The sequence below is a fragment of the Suillus subaureus genome (assembly GCF_016647635.1).
Source record: "Suillus subaureus strain MN1 chromosome Unknown BJ212scaffold_57, whole genome shotgun sequence".
Taxonomy (NCBI): Eukaryota; Fungi; Basidiomycota; class Agaricomycetes; order Boletales; family Suillaceae; genus Suillus; species Suillus subaureus.
The window spans coordinates 18712-35629 of record NW_024538613.1 but is presented as its reverse complement, the minus strand read 5'-3'; the positions used below and the strand labels follow the sequence as shown (position 1 = coordinate 35629).

Below are 16918 nucleotides of genomic sequence, written 5' to 3'. Positions count from 1 at the left end.
CAGACGCATTAATAATTTAATGTAACCAAATCTAGCCAAATATTCTAACATAGCATATAGTATTCACACTCATGTGTGCATGCCCCGTCAAATCGCACACTGGCAAGTTGGTATAAGTATGTGACGGGATCATAAAATGTCCTGCAGAGCCCTGTCGAAAATCTATGACAATCCCAAATGTAGGTATTATTCAAGGTATAGGCACGAATAAAAATTACCGAGTCGTCTTGGGGCCAGAAGCCCTGTGAAATCCAGACCGTCCATATTCTAAAAAGCAGGTATCTCCAGCGATGATTCAGCAAGAATAAAATCCAGTCGTTGGGAACGACCCGATTAGCAAACCGATTGCTTAGCATGCAGGCACAGTCAGCGGAATTTTCACGGTTGTCTACAAAGAGACGTCATGGTCATGAAACATCTAAAACTCAAGCGAGCTTACAGCAAGACCCTAAATTCAGCGTTCAGTGAGAGAAAATATATTAAAGATGAATTGGCATACGGATAGACTAGTTTCTTTGTATTTGACGCTCATATCAGCTGCGGTGAGGCGCATTGCCTCAATTGCCTCGTCCAAGGTTACGCGGTATACACCAGTGCTAGCCATGGAAAGCTGAGCTGCGGTCACGGCTTTCACAGCTACATTGCGCAGTCCCTTATCAGTAAACAGTATCATCGAATGGAGAAACACGGATGTACCGCCAAGGCTATTTCGTTCCTGTAGGGCTAGATGAGTATATGAGCTTCAGGATACTCTCACAGTAGCTTACAATACAAGGCACCTGGACCAGCCCGTCGATGGGGTCGCAAGTTAATCCCAGATTATGTTCTGCAGACCATAAACAAAAAGGCATGGATTGGAAAATAAGATGATCTTACCGATGCCAATTTCTGCAGCCTGGAAAATACTCAATAGAGTCTGACATAGTACAAAACAGAAACACATACCTGAAGGACAGTTTCGGGCGACGCACCCATGCAGGCAGCAAAACCAGCGCTGGCCATAGAACATGCAACTAATAATAGTGGCATGAACACCATCATTTCTATCAGAATTGAGTCAGCGCACCACCGACTTCCGCTTGGCACCCTCCTTCCGCAGCTGAAATTGTACTGCCCCTCTTGAATAGCATGCCCACTGCCTGTAAACTTTCGTTAGTGTCCGATTTTCGCTTGAAACTGATCTGCATCGCATACTGCTGCGGTCAGGAGGAAGGTCTTGATAGACTTCTCAGGGTCATCGCTGATGAATTCGATGACATACTTCAGCACAGCAGGGATGACGCCCGCCGCACCGTTCGTTGGTGAAGTGACAATGCGCCCCCCACTGGCATTGACCTCGTTTACAGCGATTGCGTAACAAGAAAGGAAATCGACAGCGGGTATCATTGTCTTACGCTATACGCGATGTCAAGATCCTGCAGATTCGCGAAAATGAGCAATTACCGGAGGCATTGGCAGAATTGCATGATCGAACGAGCCCGTAACCCATGGAGCGCGCGGCATTTTTCCTGATGCACTTACTTCACCACATCCGTCACTTCCGTCCGCATAAGACGAAGATTGTGTGTCTGATTCTGGAGCATCTATTGCCCCGACAGGAGCGGCGGATGTGGAACCGATGAGCTGTAAATCGGGTGTTGCAATCCCGGGATAAAACCTGTTTCACTACAGGATTATGTTCATCGGTAAGTACACAGTGAGCTATAACTGACCCTCGCATCAAGCGTTTGTACAGCATCGGAGCACGGCGTCGGAGGCCCAAACGACCGGGGAGAGTCTTCTCAGCGGTACTCACCCCTGACCGGATGCAATCATCCATGACCGCCCATATCCGCATGAGCTACATACAATCACAGTTAACCATATTTGAAGCTGATATGTCAAGGCAGACGAATACCTTGTCATCGATATCGGTTTCGGATAGACCAAAATAGCGTTCATTATCATGTACGATTTGTGCGATAGTGAGCTATTTGACTAGTGACAATCAGATACCTCCATGAAGGAGTGAAACGTACGTTATGTTTTCTCGTGAGTGCTAGGAGACTGTTTCCAGACTCAAACGGATACGGCGGATGCCCAGGATCATTCGCTGCTGGTTGAGCTGGAGTCTGATCTCCTTCGGCGGCGTTGTGGGTCTGATGCAACCTTGCTCCATGCACCGCGCTCTTGTCGACACCCTTGTAGAATAAATTCTCGTCTACTGTTGCATGAGTTAGCCGTTGACCCACAATCCAATATCAATATTGGGAGATGTACTCTTTGTCTTCTCATTTACTACAAATCCTCCTCCAACGCTATTATTTTATTCAAGTCCTTGAACAAACCTTAAGGTTATTATACATACCTGTAGTATTCGTTAGTTGCCAAGAGTTCGCCTTCTTCGCCAAAGCACGAGAAACGCATGCCATTCGGGTGTGTCTTGAGTACTTGATCCCACCGCCACAACATATCACGGTCCATATCAAAGGTAATGCGGCGAATACCTCCGAGATGAAGAGTTCTATTTGCGAGTATAGCCTCATAACGGGAAGAAATTGTACCCGTGTCAATAGTTTCAGGGTCTGAGCCTTCAAGCCCGAGGAGGACCGCCTGCGGAGTGTGATGCCTGCACAAATAGGACAATGGTAAACAACGAGAAATTGACATCATGGTGAGGCCGGAATAAGATACTCACCCTTTCCCTATATGAAGAGAACTCTCGATTAGCGAACAGAACTCTGGAAGTCCAAATATTTACCCGTGGCAGCCAGCGATCCATAGCTATCATGCACAACTGCACTGTCAGCTTGATGCAGAAAGAAATTACGCTCCTGCACTCACAGGACTATTTTCACAGTTTTAACCTTCCAGAACAAGTTCATTCGAACGTTTTTGAGGTAGAGAGCGGAAGCACGTACCTTCTCCAACATCTGCAACTCCTGCAGGTCAGCAATGAAAATCTTGCCGGCGCGCATGGGTCCAACTGTGTGAGAGCTACTCGGGCCCACTGAATAAGTCAATTATCCATTCAGCCTTGTGTTCATGCTCAAAACTCAATGATACAAGGACTCACCACCAATGCTGAACAAATCGAATGTGGAAATGACAGCATGACCTGGTTTGACTTTCTCCGTTTCTACGAGAGCAGAGTCATCTCTTGTCCTGACTCGATGTTAAAGTGTTTGTAGGATATTGTGAGGCTATCGAGTGGGATATGTTCCTGTTCCTGCCCACTGGAATGGCATACCGAAGGAAGTGCGGCGGTCGCAAACGGAGTGCCGCAATGCGGATTGTTGAAGAGATCATTATGAATAGAGGGAAAGATCTGAGAGGACTAGACGGTCTACGTATTCCTGTCGTTCTATGTCGTTATGATTCAGCTCAGCTAAACCTGCCAGCGAAATTAAAGGAAAACTAAAGGACAATTGAGTCAGAGGTTCATGTTTTAGCAATTCCGCTGCTATGCTGTTTCTGGACATCCTAGAAAGGAAGGTGCTGTATTCACGGATCAGCGCTGTTCTAAATTCAAGAGGTTCGTTCGAAACGACTGTCCTCCTTCTATTTGATCTGCCTAGGGGAGAATAGTGCTTTTCAGGCCTGCCCGAACCTCAGCCTGGGCTTGTCTACGGTTTTACAGGTATCGTAGAAACAACACATTTTCTGCTGCTTAAATTTCGAGAGTACTTATCGATCGTACGTGCCTTTCAAGCAGAAATACATTGATAAGTGTGCGTTCGTGCGCCGTCCACGGGACCTGACCTTCGTTCTCAGAGGATGGGTTATATAATACGGAATAATGTTTACTGGAAGGCACCAAGGTACGTGTTTAATATGGGTGAACTCAGCCGTCTCTTACACAGGAACAGGCTTCATTTCAATTTCAACAGTACTGTGGTCCAGGCGGTTCTCGATGCGAGGGTCGAGCAGCCACCCCGCGGCTCAATGAACTGCCATAACTTACTGACCCATCATGTGACAAAGGTACGCCGTCGTCGATCATCAACGACGAGGGAAGCAATGCCTGACTTAATGAAGCTCGATTCATTGCCGTGTGTCATGCTCCACACCAGTATAAGCTGTGCTTTCCGAGTCTCCACGCTCCTTATAACCATCTTTCCTTATCTGTTCGTATCCATTCCCTCTCCCTCATGTTCTATCTTCAATGTGCTTTTCTTCCAGCCCCGATACCAGCGAACAGGACCCCCTGCCTGCTTCAACTTTGAATAGTCATACACCCTGCCAACTCACTCTATATTCCAGGCGTCTTCTACGTCCCTCCGAGTTCTATCCGGCATCTCCTTTCACGCAGCTGGGTATCGAGCGAGCTCTTCATGTCCATACCATTACCATAAACGAAGTGCCAATCACCCCATTTACCGGCTCGGCTCAATTGCGGCAACCCTCATCGCCTACCGCTCCCGGCTGTATCACCCCCACTCCAGTCAATCTTCTTCCGTTCCTCCATGGCCATCAATTCCGCTTAGACGCTTCGGAGTTCTCAGACAAAAGGAGCAGATGCACTACCTAGCCTCCCCAACGCCTCGATCACCAAACCAGTTTCAAAAGGCAGGCACGGACTTCCAGAGGACCCGCTCACCACCCTGCCGGCTTGGCCACTCTTTTTTCTTTTTTTCAACAAATAGGATATACGTGTGCGTGCTATTTAAGAGACACTCCATTCCCCCCCTCTCCTTTTTACTACTGCGTCACCCACATCTATCAGGGGGCATCTTCACCAAAGTTCTTTGCCAGTGCTGTTGCTTTCAGCTCTTCCAATTCCCCTATCTAGCTCACATCCTCGAACACCTCCTCGATTCCCTCTCGGCTTGCGTGACTGAATCGGCGGCAATGAAACTCGCCCAGTCCGTACAGCTGAGAGTCCTACATACCCAGTAAGAGATCGAGTTTGTAGAGAACTCCTTCTTTACCTCCACAGTACTAGGTGCCACCCCTGCCATATTCGCGATGGCGGGGGGTTGGCGCCACACTGCGACGGGCTGAATCGTCGTTGTCTATCAAGCATCGTTCTCCTAGAAAAAAATCGAGTCCTCTGGCGGCAGCTTAGTGAGTCTTTATTGAAGGCACTATCACGCTGGCACACGGCACGTTTGACAGCTTCCACTAGTTTTGACGAGCAAGTAGCTAGGGTATATTGTGTGTGAGGTAGGAGGCGCTTTTGAGGCGACCAGTGCATACCCAACTCAGTAGCAGCATGGCGCTTCCTATACACACGTCTCTGTCGAGGACGTGCGCCACACTTCGTTTCCTGCCCTGCAAAGTGTTTGCGAAGACGGTGCAAGTTGCATAGCCCGGTTTACAGCTGCGGAATCATGGACAACTCCGGGTTGTGTTTTAAAATGATATTTGATGATCACATTCAGCGCTTCATGTTTTTAGCGAAAGGATGATTTGATCGGAGAACACAAGCTAGGAACTTTGCGGACAGGGTCTTATAGCCTTATCCGTAATGTTACACAGCAAGCTTGTCAGGCACAAAGCAAACCTCAGCTCCTCGGCATGGTGCGCCCACAGTAAGTAATAGGCAATCTGTGGCGAGTATGAAAACATACCTTGTCAGACTTGTGATGGTTGCGAACAACATGCGACTGGCCGGGAGACAAACATATTCTCCTCCGTTTTATTCCGTAGCTTGCCCTCCGATTGGTGCCTCGAAATTTTGATGTGAGCCTTATGCACCGACAGTAGAACATGCGGTAAGGATGATGAATATCGGCCTAGGTTCGCCACAGAACGACACAGAGTTAACGTCAATCCATCAGTGAAGACTGTGAAGTACGTACGGGCGTACTATGATAAGCAATGAAATACCAGGATGGATGATCCAGCAAATTAGTGTTGGGTGCCAGCAAAGGGTATGATGACCATTGACCGGTGACCAAGATTTCATGGTAGTACAATTTAAAACGCGTAATCGTCTCGGTCCGTAACATTGAAATTCCGGTGTCTGCTGGATCGCTAGGATTGGTCATAAAAAAACTTTGTAGATGATGATCCTGTGTTTTTAGTGAATACCGGGAATTTCGGGCTCGAGCTAGTTAGACTGCTAATTAGTTTGACAGATCTGATAAATTCATTAATATTGATAGTGTCACTCTGGTTGCTGGACAGCCACTTTAAGCTTCGAGCCCGTGACTTCCTTCTTTCCTACAACCGCGAGCTCAACGTCAAACACGGCGAGTTCGACGTTGTCCACGACGGTCTAGAATACGGACTTACGAAACAACGGCCTTATTATCATCTTTACAACCAAACCTGAACTGGTATGTAAGAATCTCATCATAGGCTGCCATAAAGACCTTTAATTCTTGGAACAGGTTATCGAATCGTACAGCGCTACGACGATTATTAGGGCTCATTTGCCACAAAATCATCTTCTCAGGATTCGCTTGGCTCCTTAGTTTTGTTCCAAGTTTTTGTTGTTGTCCAATTTATCGCGGAAGGTTGACCTGTTACAACTTGCTATAATGGCTACTCCGGTTGCGACTGCTACGCCCTCCCGCGAACGAAGTTCGACTTCACAGTCAGCGTCATCTCCGATGTCAATGAGACCTCAGGCGTCCTCTTCCGCTACTTCAATCGCGGCCTCTGCATTGGGTCAAACTGCCAACACCACCACATACCCCATTTCTCTCGAAACACTCCTTGCCACGCATGCCAGCGCACCAAATCCAATACTTGCTGCGTTGGATCAAGTTCTATCAGAACGCAACGTCCTCTCAACTCAAAATACACAACTTTGGAAACTCATTGAGAAGCAACGTGCCGCATACAACCAGGTGCTCAAGGAAATTGAACGTGTTCGTAGTGAACGAGAAACCTACAAGACTCGCTTACAAGCAGCAGGAATGTTCACTGAGCTAGCAAAGAAGGCAAAGGATCGCGAGAAGGACAAGACTAGGAGTTTGAGGTCGTCAGGATCCAATGCCACGATATCGAGTATATCTGTCAATGGGTCTGCCGACTTGCGATCAAGGATGGTTCACGACCAATTAGATGCCACATGTGAGCTATCGTTTCGTTTCGTGCTGGTCACGTTCCTAAATACTGCCTTCCCAGCATCACCGTCTCGTAACGACACCCGTCCCGTTACTCCACCTTGTCCCCCAGAACTCAACACTCGTGATCACAATCTCGAAACGCCTCAAACGCCTCAAACCACAATGACTACCCGTCCATTTAACTCTCCTTTGGTCGTGCCTCCTCGAGGTACCTCATTATCACTTGCCGCCGCATCTGTTGCTACTTCCTCTAGTGGGTCCACCTCGCCAGGCTCAACTTCACAATCGAGTATTGACCTAGAGAGGCCTCCAGTACCACGTACAACTGACTCACGACCTTCTTCACAACAGCCGTCTGCACCACCACCATCTCTCCAGTCTGCTCACCTACCCCCTCCTGCTTCTCTTCGACCAGCTCATTATTCCACCACCACACTCCAGCCTCATACACCATCCATCAATACCCTCGTCCCCCTTTATGGCTCAGCCGTATCTCCGAACAGCTCAACCTTATCTCCCACCGGTATCTCAAACACTGTATCTCAGACAGGCTTGCTCAGCCCAACAGTTGATAACTCACAGCACCCATCACGGACATCCCGAATATCTTCTGTTTCGCTCCCAGATGAGGCGAAGCTTTACATTGCCAACATGCGTGAGAGCCCATTACGAAGTCCACCGCATACGGCTGGGTTTAGCGATGATATGCAGTGCCATGCTGGACAGGCGCCTACTAGTGCGCCCCGGGCGGAATCTCCCACGATCATGCTGACAAATGAGCAAAGAGACGAGATGGCAGAGTTCCTAGATATGGATGATGATGAACGTGAAGATGAGACGATAGCAAAGCACTCGAAAATGAAGAATAAATCTCATGCAGCAGTAGAAGATTTTCCGATGCCTCCCTCCCACGACGCTGTTCATATTCCTTCATCCCACGTGCAATCTTCGGATCCTGCATTAATGCTCACGCCAACACAGTCGAACCCACAGCCATCTGCGGCGGCGAGCGCGCCTTCGCGGGCGCACTGGCAGCTGCAGCAGGAGCTACTACAGTCCGACAATGGTTCTGTTATTATCCCTGAATCTCCTCTACCTACTTCCTACTTGTCGCCGATAAATCCGACTTCATCATCCGGTACCAGCGCGACATTCCGTGCGCTTCCTCTCTTACCAGACGACCTCGTGACGACGCGGGTCACTGTCTCGCACTCGTCTGTAAAACCAAATGACCGTGGGAAGGAGGTTTTATCATTCGTCGTTGATGTGTACCCAGGACATGGTAAAGAGCCATGGAAGGTGGAGAAGCTGTACTCGGATGTGTTGACCCTTGATAATCGCATGCGAGCTAGCGTTGGGAAGGGTATTGGGAAGAAGATGGCCGTACTACCAGAGGGAAGGATCTGGAGGGACCATGCACCTGCGAAGTCCGATCAACGCAAGGTGAGTAGAATACGTTCATCAGTGATAGTCCTATCTTATACACGATTGATGCCCAGGTCGCACTCGAGGTGTACCTCCAATCACTAGTCGATCTACCTGTGAAAAATAAGGACGAAATCATCGCCTTCTTCACTTCCGACATCGTTCGAGATACCCATAAGCCCGTCATGCAGGCCGGACACAAGGAAGGATACCTGACGAAGCGGGGGAAGAACTTTGGTGGGTGGAAGTCACGATACTTTGTCCTCCAGGGTCCGGTATTAGAGTATTATGAAAGTGTAAGCAACCTCCATTTGTCATTAACCACAGCCGTCTTATTGTGCCCCCTCAGCGTGGAGGCGCCCATCTTGGCTCGATCGTGATTACCTCCGCCCAGATCGGGCGACAGCAGCGCACAGCTGACAATGACGACGAAAGAAATTACCGTCATGCTTTCCTCGTCATCGAGGCAAAGAAAGCTCTAAATGGATCTCACTCGCGCCATGTTCTCTGTGCAGAAAGCGATGCAGAGCGTGACAGCTGGGTTGACATTCTTGTGCGATATGTATCTGGAACGTTCAACGAGGATCCTGCCACATCCATTTCCGCTGCCCCGAGTCCGATATCTATCAACGTCAACGTCCCTCCTGGGCAGGGACTTGGATCTGCGCAGCCAAGATCGAGCACGAGTTCCACTCAAGATGGTTCGGTGTCCACGCCCAACGGAAAGCGCGCCATGCGGACGATGTCTAAGGACGATATCTCGCGCGGTGCCGCAGTCCCTATCAGCCAGCTTGCTCAAGACGGTACCAATGCGAAGCTCTTCCACTCTGCACCAGTTCCTGTGGTCACCCAGGATCCGCGCCCACACTCGGCTAGTCCCACCAAGGAACTCGACCCGTCAGCCCACCGCGAGCGAGACCATTACACTGCGGAGGAGACTGCTCGGCGAATTTTGGAGCGAGGGCTGTCTTCTGGGAGCTCAGAGCAGCTTTCAAACTCGTTGCCCACGTCCTCGCCGCTAGAGGGAAGCAGTGGAAATCTGATGTATTTGAGAGCGAACTCTGAGCTTGGGCACTATTCGGACCTACAACACGGTTCTCACCTCAAGCAGGAACCATTTTCACCAGAGAACAAGTCGAGGGAGCAACGACGTGATAGGAAGTCTGTCTACCCAGGATTATCCGCTATAGCTAGTCCGACCGCAGTAAACTTTGGTGATCGTGCACTATCACCCGAACCTAGCGCTGCACCTCCAAAAGGTGGTGATCGTGCAAAGATATCTGCTCCAATGAACGGAGCGCCTATACCAGCAGGATACAAGTTTGGCGGCAAGGATGCTCCTTCCGAGAGTTCCACATCTTCGAATGACAGACGTGAGAAGGCGAAGTCGCGATCCTTCTGGAACTTTGGGCGGCCTGCGGACAAGGCGATAATTCATATCCCCAGAGCTGTCTTTGGTGTGCCACTCGAAGAGTCTATTGAGGTCGCAGAGATCGCTCGTCTGCCCGCAGTAGTTTTCAGGTGTATCCAGTACCTGGAGGCAAAGAAGGCAGACCAAGAAGAGGGCATATACCGTCTCAGCGGGAGCTCAGCTGTTATCAAAGGGCTCAAAGATCGCTTCAATGCTGGTCAGTTACACGATGCTCCGAGGTCTGAATGATTGTCTGACCTCTTATTCGCAGAGGGGGACGTGGATCTTCTTGCATCAGATGAATATTGGGATCCTCACGCCATCGCTGGACTCTTGAAGAGTTTTTTGCGGGAGTTGCCCGCCAGTATACTGACACGCGAGCTGCATCTGAAGTTTCTGGCAGTGATCGGCAAGTACACTTTCATTTTGATCAGCCTGCCTGTGCTGACACCTGTAGCAGACTTTGTCGACGCACAGGAACGCATTCGAGAACTGTCTGACCTCATCGCCTCCTTACCGATTGCCAACTATAGCCTGTTGCGTGCTCTCACAGCCCATCTCATACTCATCGTTCAAAACTCGTCGGCGAACAAAATGACGATGCGCAACGTCGGCATTGTCTTCAGCCCTACTCTTGGGATCCCTGCAGGCGTGTTTAGTCTGATGCTAGGCGAATTCAACCGCGTGTTCAATGTCGACTCTGGACAGGGTGATGAGGATAACGTTGAGGAGATGAGTCGCAGGAACAGTCGACAATATTCAGACGCTGCTGCTGATCAGTTGCTGGGCTTGTCTGGAAGGAGCTTGAACAGTATGTATTTGTCCTGGTTCATCTTCCTCTCTTTACAATTATTTTTAGCTCCTTCCGACGAAACACCCTCTGAAGACGGCGACAGCATTTCTCTTCATTCTGAAAGTGGAAATGATACCACCGAGGATGCAACCGTCGAGTCGAACTTAACTCAGTCGAGCACTCACCTATCTTCGAGTCACTACCATCCACAAGACTCGCAACAAAATGCTGATCATCTCTCGCTCTCCCGATCTGAAGGAGCTGCTGTGGAACAACGGTCACGAGCATCTAATCTTGCCGCCAGTCGTGGCCTGAATATCGCTGTTAGCAAGAAAGGCAACAGACACAGTCATATGATAGGCCTTCCCGCGTCAGCCCGATTACCAGTTGGCGCACCATCATCCCCTATACCTTCACCAATGCACACGGCAAGACAGAGTTGATGACCTTCTTACCCTTGTTACTTTACCCTGTGTTCGAGATCAAGACTTGTACCCTATTTACCTATCTCGATCGTGGTCATCTGTTTTCATCTATACCTTTCTCTTATGCTGGTCTGCCAGCCTCGTTGATTTTTTCGTAGATACCCTGCTTCGAAATAGCGATGGACCTCCTGAAATGTCAAATGTATCATGTATTCTCAGCTGTTTGCCATTATTTGTGGCGTGTTAGCACATGATCGTGACAACTTCGAGTTTACTACGCGACGCGTTCGACTCTCACTCTACCCTTTCAGCCGTCGAATCTTCCGTGTGATGTACACCATGATTTTCTGAGCATAACCATGATTCGCACTAAACGTGTTTCTGAGCAGGATTGCTAACGAGCAAGCAAAGCAAATTCCGTTTTCCCTGTGCGTTCGAAGTTGTTATCATTCCAATTTGTTCAACTCATGAAACCCCTGACTCCAGGTTTGTTTCTCTGCTGCACCAAATTGCCAATGTTCCGGCACATAATATATCGTCCAGGATCAACAAACAAGCTCCTGCTTGCCGTTCTCCCATTGGCGTTCTTGCAAAATGGGTCGAAAACCTTCAGAATAACTATTCACCCTTACCTCGGGATACTACCACACACGTTCTCTGCCTTCTATTTCCTGAAGAGGACTCACACAGAAAGTATAACCTGCAAGAAGCAAGGCTATCACAGCTCCTGCCAGACTGTCTGGATACTTCTATCTTTCCGCCTATCTCTACTGCCCGTTTGAAACAGTGGAGTAAGCAACAGAGCTCAGGATGTCTCGGCCAGGAAATTTTTGCTTTACAATCATCAAATGCCGAGGTATCTCACCGAATATTTGACCTGTTGGTTGCAGTTAACCGAAACGTAGTCACTCATTGGACCAAAGAGTCTCCAGGATATTAACGTATTGTTGGACGAACTGGCATCTACCTCGGCGTTTTCTGACAAGACTCTCCACGCGGCTCATTCGCTATCGCCACCTCGGTCTAAATCTGCTATTCTGCGGTCGTTATTCGAATCTCTTCCTGCTCTCGATGCTGCATACCTCACGCAGATCATTCTGAAAGATCTGAGACCCATCCTATACGCTCCCCCTGTCGCATCCACCAGTCGTGCTCTTCTTGAATACAACACGAATAGCAAGTCGGTGTTGACAAAGGAGCAATTCATGAAGACTTGGGACCCAAGTGGCTCCATGTTGAAGATGTACCGAACACGTGCTAACATAACCGAAGCGGCACTGTGCTTTGAGGCTGGAGGTGTGATTTCACACCCAAGGCCGCGCTGGGGCGTTCCCGTTGAGGTGCGCTCTTTGATGTATGTGGTAATTCGCCGGCTAACTTAAATCATTTGAAGATACCGAAATCTGCAAAGGGCCGGAGCCCGATGCATGCACTCAATGTTCTCAGGCCAAGTAGTGCTATCTGGGCGGAAACCAAGTATGATGGCGAGCGTGCACAGATTCACGTACGATTTCGCGGCCAAGGTGATCCACAAATCGTAATTTTCAGTAAGAGCAAGAGGGACTCGACGCTGGACCGCATTGCAGTACACCCGTATGTTTTCGTCTCGCCATGCTCCAATTCATGCGCTGAGCACGTCTTGGAAAGTATAATCATAGAGGCCCTTGCTGGCTATAGTATGGGAGACATCATACTCGATGCGGAGATGGTTGCCTATTCTGATGAGCGGCACAAAATAGAAGGTAATTCTACTCTCCACATGATTGTGGCATCTACACAACCTGAATTCATTCCAGAGTTTTGGCACATACGTGGCTTAATAGCGCGCACTGCTGTGGGTGCCCGGGCAGGCGGATATCGAAGGGGTGAGACCCAGCACGATTCGCGCACACAGCATGTATTTCTTCCATGCTTGTGACCCTCAATTCACCCACACCCACAGAGACTCTTGCCCTTCACTCCATTCGAATTCGTCAGCGGCCTCCACTTTGCACCTCGCACTCGTTTTTTTTGATGTCTTGCAGGTGGGCGCAGCCTCTATGTTGAATGCACCATATTATATGCGCCGGTCACTACTTGAGAGTGTCATCACCCCAGTTCCAGGGCGTTCTATGTTGGCTGAGCGGGTAGTTGTCGTAGGCGGGAAAGTACAAGAGGTTGAAGGGCAAAAGAGACTGAGGAAAACATGGGCCAAGCGTATTACGGAATGTGAGGAAGGGCTGGTGCTCAAGGCTTCAGATAGCACCTATGGAGATTGGAAACTCCCCTGGGTCAAGGTACGCCAACAATTCATCGATCTATAGCCTCTTTAGATTTTCTGGAATACATGCATACAGCTGAAAAAGGACTACATCCCTGGGTATGGAGATACTATAGACCTCGTCGTAATTGCTGCTACTTGGGAGAAAGACAGAGCTAGAGAGCTGAGAGGTGTGTTTTATCTACTGAACCTTGAGGTTATAATGATGAACCACGGCTGTTTAGTGCCGCCATCGACTCTAACTACTTTCTACATTGCCGTCCTAAGCAACTCGTCGCAAATGAACATCGATGTAAGTGCAGAAATCACTATTGTCATGCGGTTTGATATGCTTCTTTTAGCCTGGTTGCAAACCTCACTTTGTTGCGTACTTTACTGCCTCATATGGTTTATCCCGCGAGCAGCTTGAGGAATTCAATTTCTGGATACGTGCAGACGCGGTTGATGGACCCAAGGTGATCTATTTGTGCCGGGCTTAGAATCATACTGAACACTGAATACCTAGCCGTCTATTGATGAATTGTGCTACACGTACACTATGTTCCAAATGCTGCCAAGGCCATCTGTGTTCGTTCGGAACCCGATTCTGGTAGAGTTATGTGGCGCAGGGTTCACCAAGGCGCCACAGAGTAAGGTACGTTTTGTCCATGCTTTGCAGTTGCAGTTCACATTTACAGATAATCCAGTACTACGAGCTCCGCTTTCCACGCATCACGAAGCTCTTCCGTCCATCTGAGAGGTCCTATATGGAATGCCTCACCCTCCGAGGCCTGCGAACTATAGCTCTTGAGACGGTTGGGCGCGAGGCCCATGATGCTGCGAAGTATAAGGACCTGGATGAATGGGGAAGAAGGTTGTGGGGAAAGCTGGGAGACGAAACTGTCGAGGAGCAAAGAAGAGAGCTCAAAAGACAACGGTTCATTGCATGCTGGGAGGAGAAGCTGGCAAACGTTGATCGTGAAAGGTGTAGGAAGAGAAGGAAAGAGGATCTGGAGATGTCCCTATAGGCAGTTGACGTACCATACAGATGTATTATCTATGTAACAATCTTATACATTGACTAGCGGCAAGTGCAGAGTAAATACATACTCATTTCCATTACGGATCAGTATGCTTCGTGGCCTTCTCCAAGTTTACCAGCCCGAAGGAGCTCATGACATTGTTACCGGCTTGCGATTTTCTACAAGGACTCGAGGTCTCACTAAAGCGTGATAGGAGGCGTGCAGCAATTTCACGACATATTTTTCCCGTTTCACCGTGGCCGACTAGCTCAGTTGGTTAGAGCGTCGTGCTAATACCAACTTCTGGTACGCGAAGGTCTTGGGTTCGATCCCCACGTTGGCCATATTTTTTTGTTAGGTAGTTGATGCGAGTGCCAGACGTAGACAACATATGTTCAAGATTTCATTATTAGATGAGCCATGGGGAATCACTGAAGCTGTTTCAATCATACTATGACATATATAGAAATTAGAACAATTTTATCAAAGCCTATATTTTGTAGATGACGGTCAACTGAATGTAATTCATCAGGATATCATAGTCTGGCTGCACCCCCTAGTAGTCAAGACCATTATTTGGTAGACTATACTGCCGTAAAAGAAGTTTAGCCTTTGAATTCTTAGTGTACATCCAGTGCTAGTGGAATGACTGGGTAGTAAGTAACAGGTAGCAATCAAAATCGCAGAGGAAGGTGGCTGTCATCTGAGATTCCTAAGGGCTTCGTTGACTGTGCTTCGTTCGGCAAGCAGAGCAAGTATCTGCCATCGCTGATCTCGGACCTCTCGATCCTTTAGTAAGATAACATCTTCATCATCCATAATGTCGTTGTCGCCAATAGCTAGGCGCATAGCCGCGGCTGATTTATTCGGCAGCACGGCAGGTGAAAGTGTGAATAGGGTATCGAAAGACGATGCAGTAAGGGCACGGCTATGCGAGTGGCGTGTGGATGGAGTTATGGAGGCGATTGCATGCGATGTTGAAGTAAGAGAAAGCGCATGTGTTATGAGTTGTTTCAGTTTGGCCTGCGTAAAATATGTGAGGATCGCATACCAATACCTTCAAGGATAACGGACCTCAAATGCAAGCATTAATAGCGATGCTACGGCTCGTGACGGTGCACCGAGGTTATGTTGTGCTGCTATGAGATTAACTCTATCCGAAATATGTTGCAATGTCGGAGCTCTTGAGACCGATGCAAGATGCAACGGCATGCGACTGCCAGGCGCATCTTTGATGAACTAGAACTTCAGGTGGTCGTAGAAATGTAATGAACCATTATGCGCACCTCCACGCTCGCCTAATAACAACACCCCTCTATCGCGCGCTATCTCATCAGTGTCTTTCCGAGGTCTCGGGCGTTCAGTGGGAGCAGACTGCAGTGCTCGAATGCGGTCGCGTTCGCGCTTTCCCATAGACACGGTCCACCGCTTAAGTCTCGATGATCGTAAAGTATCATCGTTGTCATCCGGGCCTTGGTAAGGCAACGTTCGACGACGTTTACGTGGTGGCGGTTTTGATACATCAGGAGGGGGTGTGGGTAGTCGACGGTGCACGGTGAAGTCAAACAACGAGATGATAAGGGAGTTATGTAGCTGGACTATGGTGATGTCAGTGACACTGCGAAACACCGCAAGTAATTGCACTTGCCTAAATTCGGAGCATCCAGCGCCTGGCGAACGGATTCGTCAAATTCTATCCTGGATACCTTGCCAGAAACAAACTGGCTGAGTGTTTCAAAATAGGCTGGGGCCTTCTGCCCCAGAGCAGCATTGAGCTGGTTCTTGATTGTCGATGTCGAGGATAGTGACATTAGTAACTAGTGACAGTCTAGCCGCTAGAGCCAACTTGAGTCTCAGCTTGGTGTGGAGGATCTCAGTTACTAAATTGCTACCACAGGATTTCCCACGAAGAAAGCAGCAGAGCAATATATTTATCAACTTGGTACTCCACAATGCATAAAGGCCAGTATCAATGCAAGGGTCATGATTCCATTAGCCCTACGCCGCTACAATGAATATGACAAGCAATTGGGTTCCAGCCGACGCAAGCAGCATTTCACAAGTGTAAGGAGATACATTTCAATTTTGTCGGAGGCCGAATTTGAGTTTTCTACTCTACTATGTCACAACTCACCGAATTCAAGCTCAAGGATTTCCTTCACTTTGTTTTGAATTATGGTGCTTGTACTCTTTGGAGTACATAGGCTAATCTAGATTAATATCCAGCCTGGGCCATCGCTCCTTAGCATCTTGAAGCTGGCTATTTTCTAGTATGGCGTCCCCCTTGTCTCAACTTGGTTGAGCAGTCCTTGAGTCGATCCCATGGGCGCGGGTCAATGCACAGCACTCGCATGGCCATCCTGAGCGTCTGTTTCCTTAGACATTATTCATTTTTGGACTGCTCTGATATCGCAGCGCTCAAGGTCCATTTTCGGTGCATGCTAAATTCAAGATTTGAAACCCGCTAGATGGCCAAGTCATCGCTTTACATCTGTTACCCTATCTCAATCTGGAATGCGCAAGCCAGGTGCACGTAACGCCTTTGTTACGTAGCACAGTTACGGAGCTTCATTGTGACCGGATTTCTGCATATCGTGGCGAA

The 16918-nt window shown here is 48.7% G+C and overlaps 5 protein-coding genes and 1 non-coding gene across 6 annotated transcripts; 4 read left to right on the top strand and 2 right to left on the bottom strand.

The window, feature by feature from the left end:
- Positions 1-2: 2 nt before the first annotated feature.
- Positions 3-3414, bottom strand: BJ212DRAFT_1393354 (serine dehydratase alpha chain-domain-containing protein). The gene is made up of 17 exons (XM_041337103.1): positions 3150-3414; positions 3056-3118; positions 2824-2989; positions 2348-2608; positions 2260-2297; positions 2019-2203; positions 1898-1969; positions 1713-1840; positions 1444-1657; positions 1195-1395; positions 1067-1139; positions 946-1013; positions 877-895; positions 768-826; positions 697-715; positions 500-636; positions 3-448 (listed from the first exon to the last, which is right to left on the bottom strand). The coding sequence occupies exons 1-17, from the start codon at positions 3286-3288 to the stop codon at positions 419-421; spliced, it is 1872 nt and encodes a 623-aa protein (XP_041186967.1). The 5' UTR covers positions 3289-3414; the 3' UTR covers positions 3-418.
- Positions 3415-3498: 84 nt separating this feature from the next.
- Positions 3499-4606, top strand: BJ212DRAFT_888688 (uncharacterized protein). Its single transcript, XM_041344276.1, has 3 exons — positions 3499-3963; positions 4018-4106; positions 4162-4606. Exons 1-3 carry the CDS (start codon positions 3757-3759, stop codon positions 4508-4510), a joined length of 645 nt encoding a protein of 214 aa, XP_041186966.1. The 5' UTR covers positions 3499-3756; the 3' UTR covers positions 4511-4606.
- Positions 4607-6058: 1452 nt separating this feature from the next.
- BJ212DRAFT_1393345 (uncharacterized protein) lies at positions 6059-11330 on the top strand. Its single transcript, XM_041337102.1, has 8 exons — positions 6059-6263; positions 6318-7005; positions 7060-8444; positions 8501-8722; positions 8776-10054; positions 10109-10246; positions 10298-10648; positions 10697-11330. Exons 2-8 carry the CDS (start codon positions 6468-6470, stop codon positions 11071-11073), a joined length of 4290 nt encoding a protein of 1429 aa, XP_041186965.1. The 5' UTR covers positions 6059-6263; positions 6318-6467; the 3' UTR covers positions 11074-11330.
- BJ212DRAFT_1393335 (DNA ligase/mRNA capping enzyme) lies at positions 11313-14385 on the top strand. The gene is made up of 13 exons (XM_041337101.1): positions 11313-11387; positions 11445-11483; positions 11542-11911; positions 11961-12395; positions 12449-12648; positions 12703-12797; positions 12852-12948; positions 12998-13331; positions 13392-13485; positions 13540-13607; positions 13657-13770; positions 13821-13949; positions 14002-14385. Coding segments are annotated over exons 1-13 (2298 nt in total). The 5' UTR covers positions 11313-11385; the 3' UTR covers positions 14323-14385.
- Positions 14386-14574: 189 nt separating this feature from the next.
- Positions 14575-14660, top strand: BJ212DRAFT_t126. Its single transcript has one exon. It is a non-coding gene; the product is annotated as a tRNA-Ile (tRNA).
- A 110-nt stretch (positions 14661-14770) lies between these two features.
- On the bottom strand, positions 14771-16214 carry BJ212DRAFT_1393321 (transcriptional regulator of RNA polII, SAGA, subunit-domain-containing protein). The gene is made up of 4 exons (XM_041337100.1): positions 15965-16214; positions 15603-15914; positions 15391-15545; positions 14771-15339 (listed from the first exon to the last, which is right to left on the bottom strand). Exons 1-4 carry the CDS (start codon positions 16125-16127, stop codon positions 15016-15018), a joined length of 954 nt encoding a protein of 317 aa, XP_041186963.1. The 5' UTR covers positions 16128-16214; the 3' UTR covers positions 14771-15015.
- Positions 16215-16918: the final 704 nt, after the last annotated feature.

Bases quoted from the DNA above. Each gene is read 5' to 3' on its own strand.
- BJ212DRAFT_1393354 (XM_041337103.1), bottom strand. From the start codon at position 3,288: ATGATCTCTTCAACAATCCGCATTGCGGCACTCCGTTTGCGACCGCCG. The intron at 3,119-3,149 runs GTCAGGACAAGA...CTGCTCTCGTAG, and splicing joins TACAAACACTTTAACATCGA to AAACGGAGAAAGTCAAACCA. The intron at 1,140-1,194 runs GTATGCGATGCA...GAAAGTTTACAG, and splicing joins CCTTCCTCCTGACCGCAGCA to GCAGTGGGCATGCTATTCAA.
- BJ212DRAFT_888688 (XM_041344276.1), top strand. From the start codon at position 3,757: ATGGGTTATATAATACGGAATAATGTTTACTGGAAGGCACCAAGGTAC. The intron at 3,964-4,017 runs GTACGCCGTCGT...GACTTAATGAAG, and splicing joins TGACCCATCATGTGACAAAG to CTCGATTCATTGCCGTGTGT. The intron at 4,107-4,161 runs GTTCGTATCCAT...CTTTTCTTCCAG, and splicing joins ATAACCATCTTTCCTTATCT to CCCCGATACCAGCGAACAGG.
- BJ212DRAFT_1393345 (XM_041337102.1), top strand. From the start codon at position 6,468: ATGGCTACTCCGGTTGCGACTGCTACGCCCTCCCGCGAACGAAGTTCG. The intron at 8,445-8,500 runs GTGAGTAGAATA...ATTGATGCCCAG, and splicing joins CGAAGTCCGATCAACGCAAG to GTCGCACTCGAGGTGTACCT. The intron at 10,055-10,108 runs GTCAGTTACACG...TCTTATTCGCAG, and splicing joins CAAAGATCGCTTCAATGCTG to AGGGGGACGTGGATCTTCTT.
- BJ212DRAFT_1393335 (XM_041337101.1), top strand. The intron at 12,396-12,448 runs GTGCGCTCTTTG...AATCATTTGAAG, and splicing joins GCTGGGGCGTTCCCGTTGAG to ATACCGAAATCTGCAAAGGG. The intron at 13,950-14,001 runs GTACGTTTTGTC...CAGATAATCCAG, and splicing joins CCAAGGCGCCACAGAGTAAG to TACTACGAGCTCCGCTTTCC.
- BJ212DRAFT_1393321 (XM_041337100.1), bottom strand. From the start codon at position 16,127: ATGTCACTATCCTCGACATCGACAATCAAGAACCAGCTCAATGCTGCT. The intron at 15,546-15,602 runs GTGCGCATAATG...AGTTCATCAAAG, and splicing joins GTTATTAGGCGAGCGTGGAG to ATGCGCCTGGCAGTCGCATG. The intron at 15,340-15,390 runs GTCCGTTATCCT...TATTTTACGCAG, and splicing joins TATTAATGCTTGCATTTGAG to GCCAAACTGAAACAACTCAT.